Source organism: Lepus europaeus, chromosome 15 (assembly GCF_033115175.1).
Source record: "Lepus europaeus isolate LE1 chromosome 15, mLepTim1.pri, whole genome shotgun sequence".
In the NCBI taxonomy this organism is placed as follows: Eukaryota; Metazoa; Chordata; class Mammalia; order Lagomorpha; family Leporidae; genus Lepus; species Lepus europaeus.
Genome location: NC_084841.1, coordinates 27,581,356 through 27,603,920, shown reverse-complemented (window position 1 = coordinate 27,603,920; position 22,565 = coordinate 27,581,356). Strand labels below are relative to the sequence as shown.

The 22,565-nt window shown below is 41.7% G+C and overlaps 1 protein-coding gene across 1 annotated transcript in view; it reads right to left on the bottom strand.

Moving 5' to 3' along the window:
* Positions 1-22,565, bottom strand: part of RAI14 (retinoic acid induced 14) — a 166,389-nt gene that overhangs the window by 10,638 nt on the left and 133,186 nt on the right. The window contains 10 exon segments of the mRNA XM_062212436.1: positions 512-630; positions 3,917-3,971; positions 6,901-6,987; positions 8,216-8,302; positions 9,347-9,375; positions 9,653-9,831; positions 10,432-10,538; positions 13,235-13,305; positions 14,117-14,174; positions 18,370-18,434. Coding sequence (XP_062068420.1) covers positions 512-630; positions 3,917-3,971; positions 6,901-6,987; positions 8,216-8,302; positions 9,347-9,375; positions 9,653-9,831; positions 10,432-10,538; positions 13,235-13,305; positions 14,117-14,174; positions 18,370-18,434 — 857 coding nt within the window.

Here is a 22,565-nt window from a genome sequence, read left to right as displayed (position 1 = left end):
CACACGGTTGACACTGACACAAACACTTGAGCCATCATCTGCTGCCTCCCAGGGTGCACATAAGCAGGAAGCTGGATCAGAAATAGAGGAGGGTTTCAAACCCAGGCACTCCAATTTGGGATTAGATGTCATGAGCAATATGTTAACTCCTATACCAAATGCATATCTGTATCTAAATACACAATATATATTTATATATAGAGCATATATACTTATATATATATAGTGGTATATACCAAATGCCTATATATATATACACATACAATATATATATATAAAATCTGTTGATATGCACATAAAATATACTATGTATTGATTATATATGATTTATAGAAAGAGTTAATGAACAATATTCAAGAGTCAAATAATTGAAAACTATAGGATGCCTATAACTAACTACATGTAAAAAAGAAGAAACTCATGTGGATGTTTAAAACAAAATACATCTCATTATCCCTAAAAAAAAACCCCAATAGCTACAGAACAGCCTGTGGTAGCAGTGTTTTCCTACCTGTAGTTTATCTTGTAATTCTTTATTGTGTAAGGTAAGGGAAGCAACTTTGGCTTGCAATAGAGCAAGAAGATCTTGTTGATCAGCTTCAGAACTGATGTCCAATAAGCTATCAGCACCTTGGAAAAGAGAAAGGCAGTTTAAAAGATTATAAAAAGAATGAAATGGGTGTTTCTCTAACCTCTAACAAAATCATCTTCCAGCCTAATCCAATTCCTCTTAGGCCTGACTGCGAAACTCCACCAGCTGGACTGATGAGAGCAGCAATACCCAGGTACTGGCCTTTCCTTACAGCGGTATTCCTAGCACAATACGTAGACAAATGAATTCTGGAAACAGATGGATTTGGTCACATGTCTACCGTTCACTTGTCACACCTTCCCAAACACCCTTAGGGCCATTCCTTTGGTGTTAAGTGCTTTGAGCATTCTCCCTCCACACGTGATCTCTAACTTCCTGTATCTATCTAGACCTTGGCTTTCAGGAGCTGGCCCCAATCTGCTTTTTCAGGTGTTTGACTTACCACTTCTTTCCTAGATTTCACGTTCCTCAGATTCAAGGTTCCTGTTACACCCTGATCTCTAACACCCTGGAACTGATTCTTTCATTCTCAACCCACAGGAGTTCTCCTGCAGCAACTCTTGGCCTGGATAACTCCCAGGCATCCTCCCGGGCCCATGTCAGACTCTGCCTCCTGTTCAAAGCACTTTCTGACCATTCTAGCAAGAAGTGATCTCCTTAGTCCCACAGTAGTCACTGTTGGTAAGCGCCAACCTGTGACACGCTGCAGTTTTTCAGGTGGAAATAGCATCTATAGCAGTGCTGCTCAAAGCACTCACTGAGACGAGAGGAGGAACTTGCTCAGAGTGCAATGCGATGCACTGCTTCCTTCGTCCAGAAAGCCTGGCTATGAAACAAATGTCAGCTGGACAAAACAGCATCCTTCAGTGACGCGGCAGGATGACTATGGTACAAACTCCTTACCTGGAGCCAAACAGCAACAGTTTATAGACCACAGTCTGAACGGCACAGATCTAATTGTTTTTACTGGTAGGCTTTGTATTTTCTTACAGCCATTTAATGCAGAGATGAAAACTTTAGTCTTCATTTGGAAGGCTACAAAATGACATTTTCTCAACAAAAAAAGGCTTGCTTCGGATAAAAACTCACTGTTCTGAGGCCCAAGCTACCGCTTTCTCAGTCCTCTTGGCGTGAAGTCTAGTGAGTTTGCAGTAAGCCAGGGGATTGGGAACGTAATTGCAATTCTAAGCAATAGAAATTACTTCTTAGATATAATGGATGGTTTTAAAAGTATACAGTGGGGGCAGTTAAGATGCCTGTGTCCTATATCAAAGTGCCTGAGTGTGATTCCTGGTTCTAGTTCCTGCCAGTATAGACCCTGTGAGGAAGCAGTGATGGCTGAAGTAGTTGGGTCCTTGTCACCCATAAGGGAGACCTGGATCCAGCTTCTGGCTCCTGGCTGCAGCCCTAGACACAGCCCAGCTTCCACTGTTGCAGCCATTTGGCAAGTGACAGTGGATGGGATGGGAGCTCTGTCAGTTTGTCTCTCAAATTAAAAAAAAAGAAAGAAAAGTCACTGTAACATATATTATATCAACATTGATCTCTGCTGGGAATTAGGAAGCTAATATTTTGAATTCTGCAAATTAAAGGCTCCAGATACCATAAACTGAGAAACTAAATGCTGGCGCAAAAAGGAGCCTTAGAAACCACTGATTCTACATATTAAATTGATCCTGAAGATTCTGTACTACCTTCTTTGAGACCTTAGGACAGTTTCTGGAAAGATATAATAGACTCAGGGGGCCGGCACTGTGACTCGCTTGGTTAATCCTCCACCTGTGGCGCTGGCATCCCATATGGGCAGTGGAGGATGGCCCAAGTGCTTGGGCCCTGCACCCGCATGGGAGACCAGGAGGAAGCACCTGGCTCCTGGCTTTGGATTGGCGCAGCTCCGGCCATAGCTCAGAATGTAATGCAATGTAATTTGAGGGGGTGAACCAACGGAAGGAAGACCTTTCTCTCTGTCTCTCTCTCACTGTCTAACTCTGTCAAATAAAAAAAAAAAAGATATAATGGACTCAGTCCTGTCTGCATGATATTATAATACCTGTCTTTTTTGTGTGTCTGCTTCAAACCCAAAGTAGGAAGGTTCGACTGTGGCAACCAACGGGTGCACTGTTGCTTCTTCATGAGATAACTTGAGGCTCAGTGCATCCAGTGCTGTCAGCTGGCAGCCTGAGATCTATGGAGTTCATCTCAAAATTATGTATGTGCGTATGTATGTACGTGAGAGAGAGCACGTGTGCAAGAGCACGTGTGAGCGTGTGCACATACTCAGATTGCTGGTTCACTCCCCAAATGTCCACAACAGCCAGGGCTGGGCCAACCCAAAGCCAGGAGCCTGGACTCAAGCCACATGGTCCATGTAGGTGGCAGGAACCCAATCACTTCAGACATCACCTGCTGCCTCCCGGAGTCTGGAGTTGGGAGTGGGAAGCCAGGATGGAGCCCATGTACTGTTATACAGGACATAGGCATCCTAATAGGTGTCTTTACTGGACAGCCAAACACCCACCCCTATGCATTACCTAAACTGTGAAGCCACAAGCATTTAAGAGCTTATTTTATCACACACCAATTAACAAGTTCTGGTAGCAACTTTAATAACTGCCATGATTTTTGGTAGCAGTATTATAAATGATATTCCAAGATATGTGCAGGAATGGTAAGGAAGGGAAATCATCTGTGACTTCTCTTGGTGACACACTCACTGGTCAGCTATGCCACTGGGTTTTATCAGCTCTATTTGTAAGTGAAATCAATGCCAGCATTTAGCTGGGAACAAATGAAAACAGACATGTATTTTTTCATCTAAACCCAGAGACCCTTTAAAACCCAGGGTAAGGCCCTTTGCAGGACAGAGAATATGGCCTATGCAACACTGGCAGCTTTACGATGCCTGCCTCACTACACAAGGCCTGGCTTGGTCTATGCTCTCTTAAAAAGGAACAAGGTGTAGAGTTTGCTCAAAGAACAAAGACAGTTGCTCCTTGGGGCAGGCATTTGGCACAGTAGTTAATATGTGCCTTGGGATGCCTGTACCCTGCATGGCAGTGCCTGGTTTGAATCTGCTTCCAATCCAGCCTCCTGCTAGTATGCACCCTGGGAGACAGTAGGTGATTGACGGCTCATGTCTTTGGGTCCTTGTCACTCATGGGAGACTGAGATTGATTGCCAGTCTCCTGATTTCTGCCTAGCTTTGCCCTGGCTGTTGCTGGCATTTGGGGGAGAACCAGCAGATGAAAGATCTGTCTGTCTTTCTGCCTTTCAAATAAAATGAAAAATAAATTCAAAAGGAAACCAGTTGTTCCTTGATCTTACCTGTAGTACTGTCACTTAGTCTGTCCTTGTTTTCTCGTATAGAACTGATCTCAGCCTGTTGAGACACAAAAGTGAATTAGAAGAATATTCCTAAGTGTAACATGGCATGAAAGAACAGAATAGATTTTCCTCTGTGACTTTCACACTGCAATCCCACTGGAAAAACCTCCAAAAAGACATTTTAAAGTATAAGTGAATAAAAGTGACAATTGTCTAGTAAGGTATAGTTTCTAAGACATTAGAAAGCTCAAGAGGGTATATTCTCAAAACTTTTTCCAGAATTCTCATTTCATTGGTACAATACAAATATATTTAAGACTATAATAATTTTACATAATAGTTTACTGAGCTATGTCCTAAAACCCGAGGTGACAAATACCACTTCCATCATGAAATCAAACAAAAGTTGTATCTATCTGTGTTACGCACTGATAAAAATATATTCAAAGCAGATCTTTTGGCTTTACCATTTCATAAATTATCTGTTATTAATATATTATTACTATTCTTTCTCAGAGAAATAGTAATACATGAAACCCATCGGGAAAGGTTAAGGAAACTTTATAAGAGATAAAGAAATCCATATGGTTATGGATTGGTAATTGATTCCCTAAAGATTACTTCTAAACTTTTGTTCTTCAATATCTGCTTTGTTAATTGATTGCAAAAGTTCTTGGAACTTCCAAGCCAGACTCTCATTTCAAAGCATTACAGTGATTTGCCAGAACTTACTATGTTTTATCTAGATGAGCCACAGACAGTGACAAGAGAGAATTTTTCAGCAAAGAAACTTTTGTAAAAGCCCCAAATACTAAAATTAAAGTGGCTTTTTTTGGCAAGTGTTTATCTTTATAAAAGGCTATCTTTTAGGCCAGCGCCAAGGCTCACTAGGCTAATCCTCTGCCTGCAGTGCCGGCACCCAGGGTTCTAGTCCTGGTTGGGGTGCCGGGTTCTGTCCCGGTTGCTCCTCTTCCAGGCCAGCTCTCTGCTGTGGCCCGGGAGTGCAGTGGAGGATGGCCCAAGTGCTTGGGCCCTGCACCCGTGTGGGAGACCAGGAGAAGCACCTGGCTCCTGGCTTCGGATCCGTGCAGCACGCTGGCCGCAGCGCACCAGCCGTAGCAGCCATTTGGAGGGTGAACCAACGGAAGGAAGACCTCTCTCTCTCTCTCTCTCTCTCTCTCTCTCTCTCTCTCTCTCTCTCTCTAACTCTGCCTGTCCATAAAAAAGGCTATCTTTTCACTTTTAAAAAGAGTACTTGTTTTTCAACTGGATAAATTAAAAAATCTGCATGCATTTAAAGATTATAATTTATACATTATGATATATGCCTAAAGAATTACCACCTTAATCAAATAGCATCTACATTTCTCCTAAAAGTTTTATTGTCTCTATTCGTAAGTGAAATCAATGCTAGCATTTAGTTGGGAACATATGAAAACAGACATGTATTTTTTCATCTAAACCCGGAGACCCTTTGTATCTACATTTCTCCTAAAAGTTTCTTCATTACAGCCAATTTTTACCCACCCAGGACCAACCACAATCTCCATTTTGCAATTTCTAGAATTTCTATAAATAGAATGTCATAGAACATGGATTAATTATGTAAGTCTAATGAAAGCTAGGGAAATGATAGGCTGATAGAATCCTTTTCAAGATCATTATACATCCAAGTTAAAAGAAAACTATAGTAATTCTTACATGAGGAAAGTAAATACGAAATAATACATTTGAATTTAATTTTCATTATTATGAGCTTTACTTCTTTCCATGTATAATCTCCTAGTGATTGGTAAACAAATATGGAATGGAAATTTCATCCCACTTCTATAAAATATTTTCCAATGATAGACTTTATTCAGATTGGACCATTTTGTATGCTAATATCTTTCCTTTTTGTTTCAGGAACTTATCTAGGATAGAATATCGTATGTAAAGCATTTTCTCTCTTTTTTTAAAAATTTTTATTTATTTGACAGGTAGAGTTACAGACAATGAGAGGGAAAGACAGAGAGAAAGGTCTTCCTTCCGTTGGTTCACCCCCCAAATGGCCGCCACGGCCAGAGCTAGGCCGATCCGAAGCCAGGAGCCAGGTGCTTCCTCCTGGTCTCCCATGGGAGTGCAGGGGCCCAAACACCTGAGCCATCCTCCACTGCCTTCCCGGGCCACAGCAGAGAGCTGGACCAGAAGAGGAGCAACTGGGACTAGAACATGGGGCCCACATGGAATTCTGGTGCCGCAGGCGGAGGATTAGCCAAGTGAGCCATGGCGCCAGCCCCATGTAAAGCATTTTCTAAAATGTAGTTTTTGTCATTTCCTAAATAACCCATGTTTAGGAATCAATGAAGGGAGGGACTACCAGTCAGAAGCTGATCAATTCCATAATTTAGCTGATTAAAAAAATCTTATTTTTCAGATGACAAATAAAAATTGTATATATTTAAGCTAAACATGGTGATGTTTTAAAGTGTGTATTTGAGGTATAGTGCTAAATCAAGCTAATCAACATATGCATTTCCTCACACGCTTATCATTTTTTGTGTGGTGAGAACACTTACAGTCTATTCTCTTAGCAAATTTCAAGAATACAGTATGGTGCCTTTAAGCACAGTCACCAGGCTGTATAATAGATCTCTTGAACTTGGTCCTCCTGTCGAAGTGAAATGTGGTATCCCTTTGGCCAACATCCTCCAGGCAGCCCCAGCCACTATTCTGCTATGAGTCCATCTTTTTCAGATTCTACGTGTAAGTGAAATTTTTTTAGAAAATGAAAAAATTAATTAATGGTTAGCAAATAATTTATTCACCCTGTCTGTTGTATGGCATTAGTGTCAGCAAATATAATAAATTGATCTTCGTGTTAAGAAGATTGTGAATCAATGATCAGTTGTATTCTCTGTTTTGCTCAATACCGTGTTACTTAATAAATGCCTATTCTATATCTTAAAATATTGTAATAAAAACCAAACACAGAAAGGAAATACCTTGAAAGGTGGTTCAGCAAAAAATACTGATTCCTTTCCTGAAAGTGGTGTTGAAGTTATTGACCTTGGGGAAGATACATCACTCAACTGAAAACAAAAATAAATAAGTAAAAATCATCAATAAAGAATGTATTTTTAAAACCGTTTCTTCATTCCTGAAGAATAAACATGTCTAACTGATGTAGTTAAATCTAACAGGAAGGATCCCTATCATTAATTACTCAAAGGCTCTCATTTTTTCAATGCAATTCAGCTACTGAAAATACTTTTTAAAAAGTTTACAGAGGGTTGCTGCTGTGACTTAGCGAGTAAAGCCACCGCCTGTAGTGCTAGTATCCTGTATGGGCACTGGTTTGAGTCCCGGCTGCTCCACTTCCAATCCAGCTTTCTGCTATGGCCTGAGGAAGCAGTGGAGGATGGCTCAAGTCCTTGGGCCCCTGCACTCCCATGGGAGACCCAGAAGATGCTCCAGGCTCCTGGTTTCAGATCAGCCCAGCCCCAGATGTTGCAGCCGTTTTGGGAGTGAACCAGTGGATGGAAGACTTTCTCTCTCTCTCTATCTGCCTTTCTGTAACTCTGCCTTTCAAATAAATAAATAAATCCTTACAAAAAAGTTTGCAGAGTGTAACTAAGTTAATTTTACTACTCAATTAACTAGAATTAGTTTTTTAAATCTACAAAACTTCTACTGCAAGTTAAGAGTACCATTAATGAATCTGTTAACATACTTTAAATTACTTATAAGATACTCTTTTTATGGCCTATGATTTTTTTAAGTAACAAACCCCAGCCTGTTTTTAAAACTGCCATTTCATAGATTTCTGAGCTTCTTTTTTATGTAATAGTCACTACTGGCTAAGAAGGAAAACTACTTTTAATGTTAAGCAAACATCAATATAATTAGAAAGATGAATATTTTTAGCAGTGGTTTAAGAAACCAACTAAAATTAACTTTCTAACTTCCTCGCTAGCTACCCATTCTCTTACCACTTACTAGAGCTGTTAAAACAAGGAACTAAAAATAGACTGCATTTACTATCTTAAGGAAAAAATTCACTGTTATAAGTTTGTGAGAAATTTCCTTGAAGCTTTTAAAAAGATAATGTTCAATTCTACAGTTCTGAAATAGTTGAGTCAACATTATTTCTATATTGATAGTCAAAAGCTTTATCAGAATACGTCACTTAAGAGTGCTAAAGAAAATTTAAAATGTGCACACAAAGGTCTGTTCTCAGGCATTCCTTTTGGGCCCCAAAAATAAAATGACAGCTTTGTTGTTGTAAGTTTGTTGATTATTTGTTTGCTTTGGTTTTACCTGGGTTGGACTGATAGGAGGTGGTGGAGCTTTGCGTTTTTTTGGAGTTCCACTTCTTTCTGAGCTTATTTTAGAGACTTGATCATGCTGAAAGTTATCACAGTCCACAGAATGGAGGTGGGTTAGTTAGGTTAGTAAAGTCTGAGCAAGTAGCTTCATCAAACCAATGAGAAACACCTCAACAGTTCATGCAGCATTTCTTTATCAAGATCTCAAATCCGCTACCAACATAAAAATAAGTAATATGCATGCTCCAAGTTTTCTTCAGCAGTCCATGCTTTAATAGCAAGAAAATAACAAAAACAACAACAAAAGGACAAAATCAGATTAAGTTGGTGTGGAGAACTGGGAAAGTGGAGATCAGGAGACATCTACCACGATTTAGAGCCCATAGTCAGCTATCCATCTCAATGCAAAGTAGTGTTATTTCACATACTTCTCCATTACTTCCATTACTTTTATTTAAAAAAGTAAATATGAGGGAAGGAGGAAACATCTCTGAAGGTTACTGACAATAAGTAATACAGTTAGCACAAAATAAATGCAGTATTGAGTATTTTTGCTCTTCATGATTCTTCAAGAAACTTAATGTTTAAATAAATATAGCAGCCAAACATAAACAGAGTGACAGCATGCTTTTAGGAAAAACCCCAAAACAACAAGGCAAACTTTGCAATTTCTACTGTGTCACATGAGATGACATCTTAGAAAAACCACAACTAAAATAAAAGGAAAATGCTAAATCTCTTATTTTCATGAAATATCTGATATTTTCATGAGTGAAAATCTGTAGTCCATGTGATACTACAAGTATTTAAAGTATTGTTACTCAGTCTCAGAGTTTAAACCACATCAAACATTTTCATAGCAGCAGAAATATTAGTACATTCCAGAAAAAGATGGATACATAAGTAGCAAATTTAAAGTTGCATGCTTTTAAAATAAGGTAACTAATTAAGAAAACATTTACCAATTTTTAACACTGAATCATTCATCCCAAAAATATTTCAGTCCTTAAATATCTTCAATATAGTCTTTATCATTTTTCTATCAAACCACAGAGTTGTTTAATATGAACATTTTCAAACCCTCACAAATAAAGATGAAACACTCTACCCTAAAGATAAATACCTGCTTTGGTTTTGTTGGAGTCTTGATATCTATAGAAGAAAAAGTGAAAAGAAAAAAAAGAATTGTAAGAAACATAAAAGTTCAGTAGACTTTGGAGTGGGGACACAAACACACACACCATAATATTTATATCCAAAATATATAACCATATATATAACCATAATATTTAATATCTCATATCTCACTACTCTTCAATAATATTTTTTAAAGATTAATAAAATACATCATATTGCACAAATTCCTTTATCCTTCTGGGGAAACAGAATGGATAAATTTAAAACAACATTGGCTATTTCTTTCACATACCAGCATCCTGAGAGATTTTTGATAATAGAAGGCTTTGAATTCCTGCGTTTTCTGAGAGTTTGGAATAATGTAAGGCATTGTGTCCAAGAGAATCTACAAGGTTTAGGTCTGCACCCTTTTTAATTAAGGCTTCCACAATGTTAGAGCTGCCAGTCTCACACGCCAGCATGAGAGCAGTTCTAAAGAAAACAGACACAGAATTAGTATTGAGTATGAACACTCTTTCCTCAGATACCAATGATCTTGAAAACAGGGAACAGCTTTCTGTACACACTGAATCTTGTGAGGATTTGAAGTAGAAGGCTCATGAGATGAATTTAGGTGGTGGTTCTTTAAAACTTCAGATGAAATTAGCACATGAAAACCACATTTTATCAAACAAGCTAACACGGTCTTCCGTAATATTTGACATAGTATGATAGAGACCGGGCAAATCCAATGCTTCTTTCACTTTAAGCATTTTAAAGAACCTATCCATTGCTAAGACTATTTTTTAAAAGAAACCAATATATTTACTCTTGTTTTGCAAGAAAAATCACAGGAAACAGCTTATTCAAGTTAGTATTTAATAATATCATCAGCAAGAATGCCCACACAGGTCTGCAGAAAAATGCTTTTAGGTCAAAACAAATGCTTGATGATGATTTAATTTAAAAAATTAACAAGGAAACAAAATCATTTTTAACAAACGATTCTAAATGCAGCTGTGATATTTTGAAAGACCCTGAGAATGTGGCTGTTGCTAACGTCACATCGTTTCAGCCTGATTTTGAGGTTACCTTCCGTTTTTGTCTCTGGAATTGACATCTGCTCCATGATCCAGGAGGAGACGACAGACCTCACTGTGGCCATTTTGCACTGCAAGAAGCAATGGTATATTCCCATCCTAGGAGACAAACTCACACTCAGACTCCAAATGCCAGAATTACAAAGACCCTTGCTCTTCTCACATTGTTTCCCTTGACTTGTACTGCTGGGTCAGGTGTTGAAAAGCATCCTGATATAGTTTGTGCCCTGGTACAACCTCCGCTGTATCCTAGGACAACAACTCTTAGGGGATTTTAGGGATTTAGCTTTTCCCGAGGAGGCTCACCCTCCTGGGCTTGCTTGTTCCCTCTGCCATCAACCAGTGGAGAGGTGATGTGAGAGAGGGCAGATGACAACATACATTAAGGTTCAGGGCGAGCGTATCATGTATACTGAGGGACAGTTCTGCAGAAATCAAGGACTTGCCTCTACCTAGCATCGGAATGTCCTGCTGCTCTCAGCAGCTGCGTCCCAGTGATCTGAACCACGTCCTGCCATTCGGCTCATCTCTCCCCAGAAAGCATACCTTTTTCATAATCTTATTCACTACAAATCCACAACCTAAGACTCTATTTATATAGTCTATTCCTAATATTGCAACATAGTTATTTATGATGTCGTGGAAACTGGCAATCTATTTGGAAAAAAATAAAATTGAATCTTCAACCCATAAACATATAGCTGGATTAAGAATTTAAATATTATGGGGCCGGTGCTGTGGTTTGGGGGGCAAAGCCACTGTCTGCAGTGCCAACATCTTATAAGGGCGGCAGTTCGAGTCTTGGTTGCTCTACTTCTGATCCAGCTCTGTTAAGGCCTGGGAAAGTAGTAGAAGATGACCCAAGTGCTTGGGCCCCTGGCTTGGGATTGGCCCAGCTCCAGACCTTGCATCCATTTGGGGAGTGAACCAGCAGATGGAAGACTTTCTCTCTCTCTCTCTGCCTTTCAAATAAATAAATACATCTTAAAAATAAAGAATTTAAATATTACAACATAAAACACACTAGAAAGGGCCAGCATTGTGGCATAGTGGGTAAAGCTGTTGCCTGCAATGCCAGCATCCCAATCGGGCGCCGGTTCCTATCTCAGCAACTCCACTTCCAATCCAGCTCTCTGCTATGGCCTGGGAAAGCAGTGGAAGATGGCCCAAGTGCTTGGGCCCCTGCACCCACACAGGCGATCCAGAAGAAGTTTCTGGCTCCTGGTGTCGGATCAGCACAGCTCTGGCTATTGCAGCCATCTGGGAGTGAACCAGCAGATGGATGACCTCTCTCTCTGTCTCTCTGTAACTCTGCTTCTCAAATAAATAAATGAATCTTTATAAAAATTGAGAAAGATGCTAGAAAAAGAGGCATGTATTTTTGTAACTTAGGGTAAGAGGGGCCTGGTGAAAATGAAACCAACTAGACAGAGAAGCTGTTACTCCACTTTGTTTTGGAACATAGCCCACGAAACATATCCCATAAGTCAATGGACAGTAATTTCTAAGGTAAAAACATTTAAACAGGAAGAGGGAAATGCTAAGTTACAATATAATCCAACTACTAAAAATGGGGATTCTAAATGTTTTCAATGTAAGCTTTTCAATTCTTTCAAAACCTTTAGTGAACAAATAATAATTGAATATATTTATCGGCTACAGTGTGATAATTAGATACATGTACATAATGCTTAACTTTCGGATTAAGGAAGTTCCATCTCCTTAAACATTTGTCATTTCTTTATGCTAGGAGTCACACATTTCCTTCTTCTAGTTACTTATAAAACTGTTTTGAACTACAGTCACCCTGTTGTGTAAAACACCAGAATCTATTTCTCAGCAACTGTATCTGGGGACCATTCATCCAACCCTCCCCTCCCCTCCCCCCAGAATCGGCAATCACCACTCTGCTCCTCCTGAGATCAGCGCTCTTAGCTCCCACACACAAATGCAATGCTTGCATTCTGTCTTTCTGGGCCTGGCTTACTTTGCTTAACATCATGTCCTCCAGTCCCATTTTTCTCCAAATGACAGGATTTCTTTGTTTTTAATGTCTGGATAATATTCCATTGTGTATACACCACAAAAACTGGGAAATTTTAAAATTATAACTGCTAGTTAAGGATTACCTTTCATCTTACAGTAGCATTTCGGACAGATTTGTAAACATTACCTCTGTGAAGTCACAATACTTCCTAATTATAAAGTACTGAGACTTAGCGAGTATGCATTTATTTACAGATTCTATGTATCTACACCAGGTATAAGTATGTGCATGTCAATTCTCATACCACAGTGTAAAATTTAACCATGTAACCAAAGGCAAGAGGCATAAAAATTTATTATCAAAATAGCCCAATGAGGTAAAACAAGTAAAAAGTGGTCTTCAAAATTCAAAAATCTTAAAACAAAAACAAAAAAACAAAATAAAGTTGGAAAATCCTAAACAGAAGTTATCCAAAAGGTGATGTATGAGGAACAGAAAGTAAACAGAATTTTTATTTAGATTTATTTTTTGAAAAAAATCAAGAAATTAAATTTTATTCATATTTAGGTTGATAGAAGACTACACATATATCCTTAGAAACAAATATACATGTATAGGAAGTGCATGGTACAGAACATTTTCATCCTGGTTTAGGGACTGATGAGGGGTAATGTATAAGTCTATTTTGCAGAAAAAGATTTAGATTGAAAAGCAACCAAATTTTGCCAAATACTTGGGTCTCCAAAGTTTCAAAGCTCTCAGAGATATCCCACAATGCCCTGCAAACCAGAGTCCACCTCGTACTTACTAAATCCTTGAGGTTGATGGGGCTCTTGTGCTCACAGAGAACCTGCACAGCTGGGAGGCAACCCTGTGCCGCTGAGGGAGGAAAACAAACATCTCAGCTAGTCAGCACGCATCTCCCGCAGCCACAGGCAGCAAACACTGCCCGATCCAGATGTGCCCACTCTAACTGAACTGAAGAGCAGTGGCACTCGGTAGGTTTTGTAAATGATGTTTTAAAGTATTGCTTCATCTCAATTACCCAGATCTTAAGCCAGCGACCGCCAGCTGCCTGTAGGCAAACGCTGGGCTTGCTTTTTGCAGGCCTTCGCTTTCTCACAACTATCAATAAAAGAAATGTGTGTATCTAATCACCCCAGAAGTCAGTGTTAATACTTTTCACTGGAAGCTGTGTGACAGACAGTAAGACAAAACACTGATGAACAAAGCTGATATAAATAATGATGCCCAAAGCAAGTGCTTATGCATATTTGTTAGCTTCAGAAGAAACCTTAGGGACAGGAATTTGGCCTTGCAGTTAAGACACTGCTTAGGACTCCCACATCCCATGCTGGAGTGCCTGCGTTCAAGTTCAAGTTGCACTCCTGATTCCAGCCTTCTGCTTACACACTTCTGCAGAGGCAGCAGGTGATGGCTCAAGTACTTGGGTCGCTGCCACCCACTTGGGAGAACCTGATGGAGTTCCCAGCTTCTGGCTTCAGCCTAGCCCAACCCTGGCTGTTCCAGGCATTTGGGGAGTGAACCAGCAGATGGGGGTTCTGTCTGTCTCTCTGCTTTTCAAATAAATAAATAATAAAAGAGTTTTTTAAAGAACATTCAGTTAAGGGAAATGAAAACTTAGTGTTTGTTATGGCAGAAGAAGGCAAAGAAGAGAATGAAAAGTTACCTGTGTAGTGTAAAGCTGTTTTCCCAGAGCTGTCAGTACTTTCAACTGGGCATTTAGACTATAAGAGAAAAATAAAGAGGTACACATAATATAATAGCCTGCACAAATTCCTTTTAGCTCCACCTTTTCTTGCAAGGTAGAATGCGATGTTCGGAGGGTGTACACATAAGTAGGCCCCCCTTGCTCTACTCCAAGGCCCTCTAGTCTCTCACGAGGAGGGAGACTCCTCTCCACATGACAGCAACACAGGGAGCCCATCACGCTTTTGCCACTTCAGTGTCCACTCCTCCTTGTATCACCACCCCACAGCCACCTGACCATCCCCACCAGCTAAGAAACCTGCCCTAGGGTCTGTCATCCTGAACCTGCCTTTCCCCTCTTCCCTGCCCTAACTCTCCGTCCTTCTTCAGGAAACAAGCTTTCTCTGAAGAGTTACCATACAGTCTAGGCTCTTCACCTCCCACCTACCCGTGAGCCCACTGCAGTTGGGTGTCTGCTCTCTAGACCCCACAGACACGGCCCGAGTAAAGGTCAGTAGCCAACCTCAGATTTCCAATGACAATCAGTGTTTCTGTCCTCCTCCTGTCCCCCTTTCAGGGGCACCCCCTCCCTCTTCTCTACCACTCTTCTTCCCAGCTCCTCCAGTCCTTGCCTGGCCCATCCTACTCCAGTTTTCCTCCCACTTCTCTGGCTGCTCCTCCTCCTTTCTAAGTGCTGTCTTCCTTGGAAAACTCATCTACGGCCATCCATAAGTCTGAAGTTAATGGCTCCCAAGGGTAGATCTCAACAACACAAGCACCAGGTAAGATCTATCGTGAGCCAGCAGTTAAGGCTTTAAAGCTCCCAACAATCCTAGTTAGATACCACTATTGCCCCCATTTTCAGATGAGGAAACTGAGGCACAAAAGCTAAACTGCTCAAGTCACAGGAAATCATGGAACTGGGATTTAAAGCCAGACGGGCTGTGCTAGAGCCTGCTTGCTTACCCAATCACAGTAGATGCTACCTCTGAGCGCCAGGCTTGATAATCTGCTGCTCACGTCACTGATGCTTTGGTGTCTCAGAGGCCCCCCCACAAACACGCACAGCATCTGGCTCTTCCCCACGCCCAGCTTGGTCCTTCTCTGACTCTTAACTGTTCACAGCACTGCTGTCCATCTCGTCAGTGAGTCAGAAACCAACTCATCTTCGATTCCTTCTTCTCTTCCTCCTCCCACAACTAAGCTATCACCATGTCCTGTCAATTCTTCCTCCAAAATACTTCTACTCTCTTTCTCATTACCAACTCCTAAGCCAGCAGCTTCTCACCTGGACAATTAAGGGAGCCTCCCAGTGGGCCTCCCCTGGTTCTGCTCCTTTCCCTTTCAATCAACTGTCTGTAGGACTGGACTGATCTTTTAAAACTGTGACTGTCACTGTGCACTTAAAAGCCCTTCCCAGTTCCACAGAGTGCCTGGGATTAACTACCTTCTGCCTACGATGTCACACAAGGCCCCGTACTGCTGCCATTGCTCCTCCTCGGGTGCTTGCCCAGGGCCACGCACTGGCTTTCTTTCCTTCCTGGCCAGCATGGTTCCCACCTCAGGCCCTTGGCACTTGCTGTTCCAGCTACTTGGAATGTTTTCTCTTTGCCTCTTTGCTTATCGGGGGTTTCAGCTTAAATAAAACTTCCTCCAGGAGGCTCTTTCTGAACCTTTGTCTCTCACTCCTCTCTCCTGTACCTTGGTCATTTCCTACTTAGTGCTGTGAGATTTGTAATGGACTTGACTGTGAGCTCCATTGACACGATGCTCTGGTCATCAGGAGATAGGCAAGGACTGGCACAGTGAGTGGTGCCCCGGAACACCTGGTATAACTAAGCATGGCAGAGACCACTGCGGGAGGGAGAGAGTTCACGGGAGTCTCAAGTCTCACAAGGCTCTAGTGCCCGTTGCCTCGAGCAGGTAGAACTGGAAAATGATAACCCCTGAGGAGGGGGAACTATCTCCAGCAGGCAGACAGAAAGAACAAGGTGTAGAAAGCCCAGAGAAATAGGTAAGTGCAGAAAGTGTGAGGGTGAAGTGGGAATTGATGGAGGCTCCATCACAGAAAGCCTGGGTGGCCAAGGCCAAGGTGAAGAGCTGTCTATGGAGATGCAGGGCCCTAGGAAAGCAAGCTGTCGCCAGGACCTCGCAGGTCCCCAACCACGACTTCAGCAACAATCCAGGAGGAACAGTGGCCAGACCGTTTGAGGTTGAGGAGCTAAGAGCAGGCTACCTTAGAGTGACCCACATGCCCTTTCATGGTAAGAAAAATGAAGATCACGTTACAACTTATCATGCTTTGGCCTAATTTTAGAACAACACAAGGAGCTGTTTAAAGGCTTCAAAGGCTCCAGAGAAAAACCAGTCCATTTGCATAACCAGATATACAATTACAGTACAGACTAGAATATCTGGTGATTGCCCATGAGGGCTTCCAGCTTGTCAGGTTAACCCTTCCTTCAAATCAGAGCCAGATGCGAAGTCTGCAGAGCCCAGCCAGGATGGGCATGGAGATTTAAAACACAAACTGGGAAAGGAACAAAACTGAGGGAGGGCCAACATGGTAGACTTGGGTAATCTGCAAGTCAGCGACTTTCACTTCTCCAGAGAGCCTGGTCCCAGAGGAGGCAGGGAAGAAAAGTTCTATTTTAATGATCTTCAGGGAAAAGCCTCATAGTGCCACATCATAGACATGGATTTTTTTCCCCTTCTTGAATTTTGCTTCCAAGACCTGTTAAGGTTAAGGATGCTGGGAATTGGCATTAGCATGTATCACATAAGGCAAGACAAGAAGCTACGTGATGAGCAGGGCAGGACCAGTTGAAGAATGTGACCACACTTCTGCATTAGAATTTCAAAGCCAAATTAAAGCAAGATGCTGGGTCCCCAACAGTGCTCCTGAACCCAAGAGACAAGAGCTCCACTGCACAGACAGTACTCCAAGCATGCATTTTATTGCTCTGTGTTGTTCTGAAAACAGCCAGCTTGCATTTTGACTGGCAACAGCTGGACATCACTGTAGCGACTGCTAATGGGAGCTCATTAAATATTCATCTTTAAACATTTATAAATGTCATCATCTTAAGGGATCATTATAAACTTCCTGGCAAGGTTATCAAACCAGGGACTTGGTTTAAAATCATGAAGAAGAAGAAAACCGAGCACATGAACAGAAGCTAAGAACTAAAAGATCAGCAAGTTACAAAAAGGAAATTTCGCTGAAATTTTTCTCCTCAAGAAGAGCTGCTGATATTGGAGATCCTGTATGGTAAGATTTTGAAGTGTTTGGAAAGAGACTTTTTAAAAACCGACCATTTAGAGGGTACACGTTCGATAGAAAGGAAAACAGGAGACAAAGGGTCGACCCTGGGAAGAGCCTTCCAATTTCCATCAGGATGCTCTTGTCTGCCAGGGGAGTTTCTAAGAAAGCCGTCTCCTTGGTGATCACTTCAACAGCAGAGCTTCTTAGAAGACAGCTTCCCGAGTGGTATTAAAAGGGGGGAGGGGGCATTACTGTAGTGTAGTGGGTAAAGCCTCCGCCTGCGGTGCTGGCATCCCATAAGGGCACTGGTTCAAGTTCTAACTGCTTCACCTCTGATCCAGCTCCCTGCTAACACACTTGGGAGAGCAGTGGAAGATGCACCCACACGGAAGACCCAGAGAAGCTCCTGGATACCGGCTTTGGATAGGCCCAGCTCTGGCCACCGTGGCCATCTGGGGAGTGAACCATAGGATGGAAAGTCTTTCTCTCTCTCTGCCTCTGTAACTCTGTCTTTCAAATAAATAACAAAAAAAGAAGTATGTGTAAGTATGTGTGTGTGGGGGGGATATTTGTTCTTTCACAGATAGGGTTACTTTTAATGTTTTAAAAATAACACACTTAGGGGGCCAGTGTTTGGCGTAGCAGTTGGGATGCCTGTACCCCACATCAGAGTGCCAGAGTTCGAATCCTGGCTCTGCTCCCTATTTCAGCTTTCTGCTCATCGCACGCAGGCAGGAAGCAGGTAATGGCTCAGGCACTTGGGTCCTCGCCACCTATGTCGGTGATGTGGATTCAGTTTCTGCCTCTGGCCTCTGCCTGGCCCAGGTGTGGCTACTGACATTTAGGGAACGAATCAGCAGAAAGAAGATCCCTGTTTCTGTCTTTCTCTCTCTGTCCCTCAAATAAATAAAAATTATCAAAAATAAGTCAAATGACACATTTATGATGTAACGTTGTTGGTACTCTACCTGAAGGAGCTTCTTGATGCACTCATGGTGGCTGTTCTTGGCTGCGAGGTGCAAAGCATTGCGTCCTACATGGGTTATATAAACAAAAATTAGGGGGAGAAAAAGATCACACTTTCTAAGTCACTTTCTTATCTCTGTACTGAAGACAACTATGAGGAAATAAACTGTTCTCCCACAAAGTCCAAATTGTTTGTCTGCAGAATAAGGCCTCCCATTCTTCAGCCCGACAAAAGTGGAGTGAGTTTAGGGTACCCAGCCGACCAGGTAAGGTGCCCAGGCCTCACCCGTGGCTCTCCCAGGGTGCAAGGCAGCCCTGGGCTCGAAGCCTGCAGTGGGCTCAGACATACAGCTGAGAAGTTCTGCCTTCCACTGTCATCAAGTGTGCCAAGCTTCCTGGGGCCACAACAGTCACAGCAGGCGAGGACTTCCCAGCCTGGGAGGCCACTGGAGGCAGCTGCACACTGGGTCTCTGGTTTCCCTCGCCACCAAGTGGACCCCTGTTGCGAGTGGACATCGCCTGAAGTTTTCAGATTTCAATGTTCTCATGCAGAAGGCAGCAAAGAGTTGTAAGGCAACATATGATCAAAGGGACATTTCTTGAAGTTCTTTTCATGATTCCAACATGGAACTTTGCTTCTGTGGTCAAATAACATTAGGAAATCCGAATTCTCTACTCAACTGCCCCCTCAGTTGCCAAGACCGACAGAATTTCGGGGTTTGGAGCAGAAGCCTTACCCATCCAGGGCCTTTGCGATGGATTACAGTTAGCCTGGATTCCCTGTGACGACAGTCACACAGCTTGCTCGTGGACCTCCTGTGTATGCCACTGAAATGCCGCCTTCTGAATGGCCTTTCTGATCTCCCCATTTAAAATTCCAAGTCCTGGGAATGGGCGTTTAGACTACAGTTAAGTACCCACACTGTGGATCAGAAAGCCTGGGCTTGGGGCCAGTGCTGTGGTGCAGTGGGTTAACGCCCTGGCCTAAAGTGCCAGCATCCCATATGGGCGCCAGTTCGAGGTCCGGCTGCTCCACTTCTGATCCATCTCTCTGCAATGGCCTGGGAAAGCAGTAGAAGATGGCCCAAATTCTTGGGCCCCTGCACCCACGCAGGAGACCTGGAAGAAGCTCCTGGCTTCAGAATGGTGCAGCTCCGGCCGTTGCGACCAATTGGAAGACCTCTCTCTCTCTCTCTCTCTCTGCCTCTCCTCTGTGTAACTCTGACTTTCAAGTAAATAAATCTTAAAAAAAAAAAAGAGAAAGAAAGCAAGCAAGCCTGGGCTTGATTCCCAGCTGTAGCTCCTGACTTCAGCTTCCTGCTAATTCAGATCCATGTGAGCAACATGGACTGAGTTTCCAACTCCCAGATTTGGCTCTGATAATTGGGTTCCTGCCACCCACATGAATGAACTGGATTGAGTTCCCAGATCTTGGCTTGTGGGCATCTGGGGAGTGAAACAGAGAATGGGAACTCATTCTGTCAAATAAATAAATAAATAATCTTTAAAAATAAAAGTAAATAAAATTCCAATACTTCTTATACCCACTCCATGCTTTAGTTCCTTATTCATCATCGCACCTAATCCCTTCTATCACTCCCTTCCCAACTCTCTCTACATACAAATGCACACACATGCACATTTATGTGGTTAATGATTTTTTTCACACTAGAATATAAACTTGGTCAGGACAGACATCTCTGTTTGTCTCACTCCCTGCTGTATCCCCAGTGTCAACAACACCACTGTGTATAGTAGGCTCTCAATAAATTCTTGTCAATGTGAATTGGACAATACGCTCATCTCAAATATCTGAAGCAGGTGGCTGGCTATGACACCCAGCCAACCCAACACATCTGGCAAGTGCATAAAGCCCAAAACTCCCCAACTATTTGACCAAGAGCCTCATGCAGTACCCACAAACAATGAACACTTTTGGACAGGCTTAAACCATAGTTTCTCAACCTTAACACTACTGGTATTAAAGTTGTGTCATTGCCGCAGGTAGATGTCCTGTGCATTACAGAATGTTAAGCACCATCTCTGGTATCTGCCCATTAAGACGTCCAGTTATGAAGTTCAAAAATATCCCCAAGGGGCAAAACTACCCACAATTGAGAACTAGTGGCTTTTATTTGGTAGCCTGGTCCCAAAATACCTTTGTCTTTTCTGAATTAAGGCTTCACTGTGTAACACCGACCAGAACTCACTAATTAGAGAACCAGGTGAGCAGGAAACATACTTAAAGACTAGAGAGTCATCAGAGCTATATAAAAGCATGTATAAGGTCAAAAGATGAGACTCCTTCTACCGTAAGATCAACTGTACTGAGAGATCTTAAGGTGTGTGTAAGGGGGAATTGCTTTATTGATGTGGGATACTGAGACGGAAAGATTAAGAAATGAGGGTAAAGAGACCCTTGAAAGTCTGGAGACAAAGATCTTCTCTTCCCCTTCCTCCTTCCAGGATGTATAAAGCATAATAGTAGGAGCTTAGTTTCATTATGCATTAAATAGGCTTTGGTGGGCTGACTTGGCCTTCCCAACCATCATTTATACCACTGTTTCTAAGGACAAGTACATTCTGAATTTTAAACAAATGCCTTACAAATGAACTTTTGGAACACATCCTGATTGTAAGCTGGAGACTGTTTATGTTTTGGTGCAATGCATTAACTTTTGTCTGTGCCATGGACAAAAGCTGTTCTGCATGAACAGCACCCATTTGAAAAAGGCACAGTTCTCCAAAGACAACAAGGTAGGGCAGTTTCAACAACATATCATAACGTAAATAACAGACTCTCATTCCACTTCAAGAATTCTGGTCTTACTTGGAAGTGAGTGTGGGGTGGTTGGAGGAGCAAAAATTCTTTTCTTCCTTGGCCCTTGGATGCATTTTCCTAACCAGCAGCACAAAAGTCTTTTTTCACTTAAAATAGTTTCAAAATCCAAATGACAAATCATTCCCTGGACACTATTACACTGAAGTGAGATGTCTCTCATTGCTCACATTAAAACTAAATCCTCTTTCCAAATGTAAAGTTTTCTGGAGAGAATATATTCTATTAGTGACAAAATCCCACTATAATGAGACAATGCATACATCTGGCTCCCATACCACTGTGAGCTGTCTGGAAGATCAGAAAGCAATTTTCCTACAGGCAAATAAAAAGGGCAACTTTAATTCAAGTGCATTCCAGCAGAACTTTGTCTGAAAAAAGAAAGACGGATGCAATTTGTAACTTAAGAGTCTTGGACCATTGCAGGTGGTCTAGGAATGCTATTTTTGAAAAAGACTCCAAGTAAGGAAGTCATAGCTGCCCCAGCCATCAGACATCTTGCCCTAAACTGCCTCAAACAGTGACCATTTCTTTTAACTTGTAGAATCTCTGGAGAGAATAAGGAAGAACTGACGAATATACCAGGGGAATTATTGATGGGAATGACAGCACATTTTTCAAATCAATGTGAAAAATTTTAATATCAGTGAAGTCAACAGCTACAAAAATATGGCTAACAAATATCCAAAGGCCAAATTTGAGAAACCATATTTTCCAGTAATAGAAATACTTAGAAATAACTATAAATGTTACTCAAATAGACCAAACTATTTTATTAAAAATCAGAGCTTCAGGAGTGCTAAGTTAGCTTAGCAATTAAGAACTACTACTTCCCATAAGAGAGTGCTTGAGTTCAACACCCAATTGTAGCTCCTGACCCCAGTTTCCTGCCAATGCAGACCCTGGAGACAGCAATGATGACTCAAGTGACTGGGTTCCTGCCATCCATGTAGAAAACCTGGATTGAGTTCCCAGCTCTAGCTCTGGCCTCAGACCAGTCCCAGCTGTTGCAGTCATTGGGGGAGTGAACCAGTGAATAAGAGCTCACTATCTGTCCCTCTGCTTCTCAAATAAATACTCAAACATTTTTTGAAAAAAAAAAAAAATCAGTTTCTGAATAAAAAATATTTTCAAACACGAACAGTGTAAATTTATGTCTTCACTTATTTATAATTTTAAATATATTCAAAAAGCATTAATCTTAGAAATCCTCATTACCTCAATGTTTTTTACAAATGTTTATTTATTTGAAAGGCAGAGTGACAGAGCTGATTAAGAGTTGAGTGAGTGTGTGTGTGTGGGGGGGGGGGGGGGAGAAGTAACATTTCTCACCTGCTTGTTCACCACCCAGATACCCTC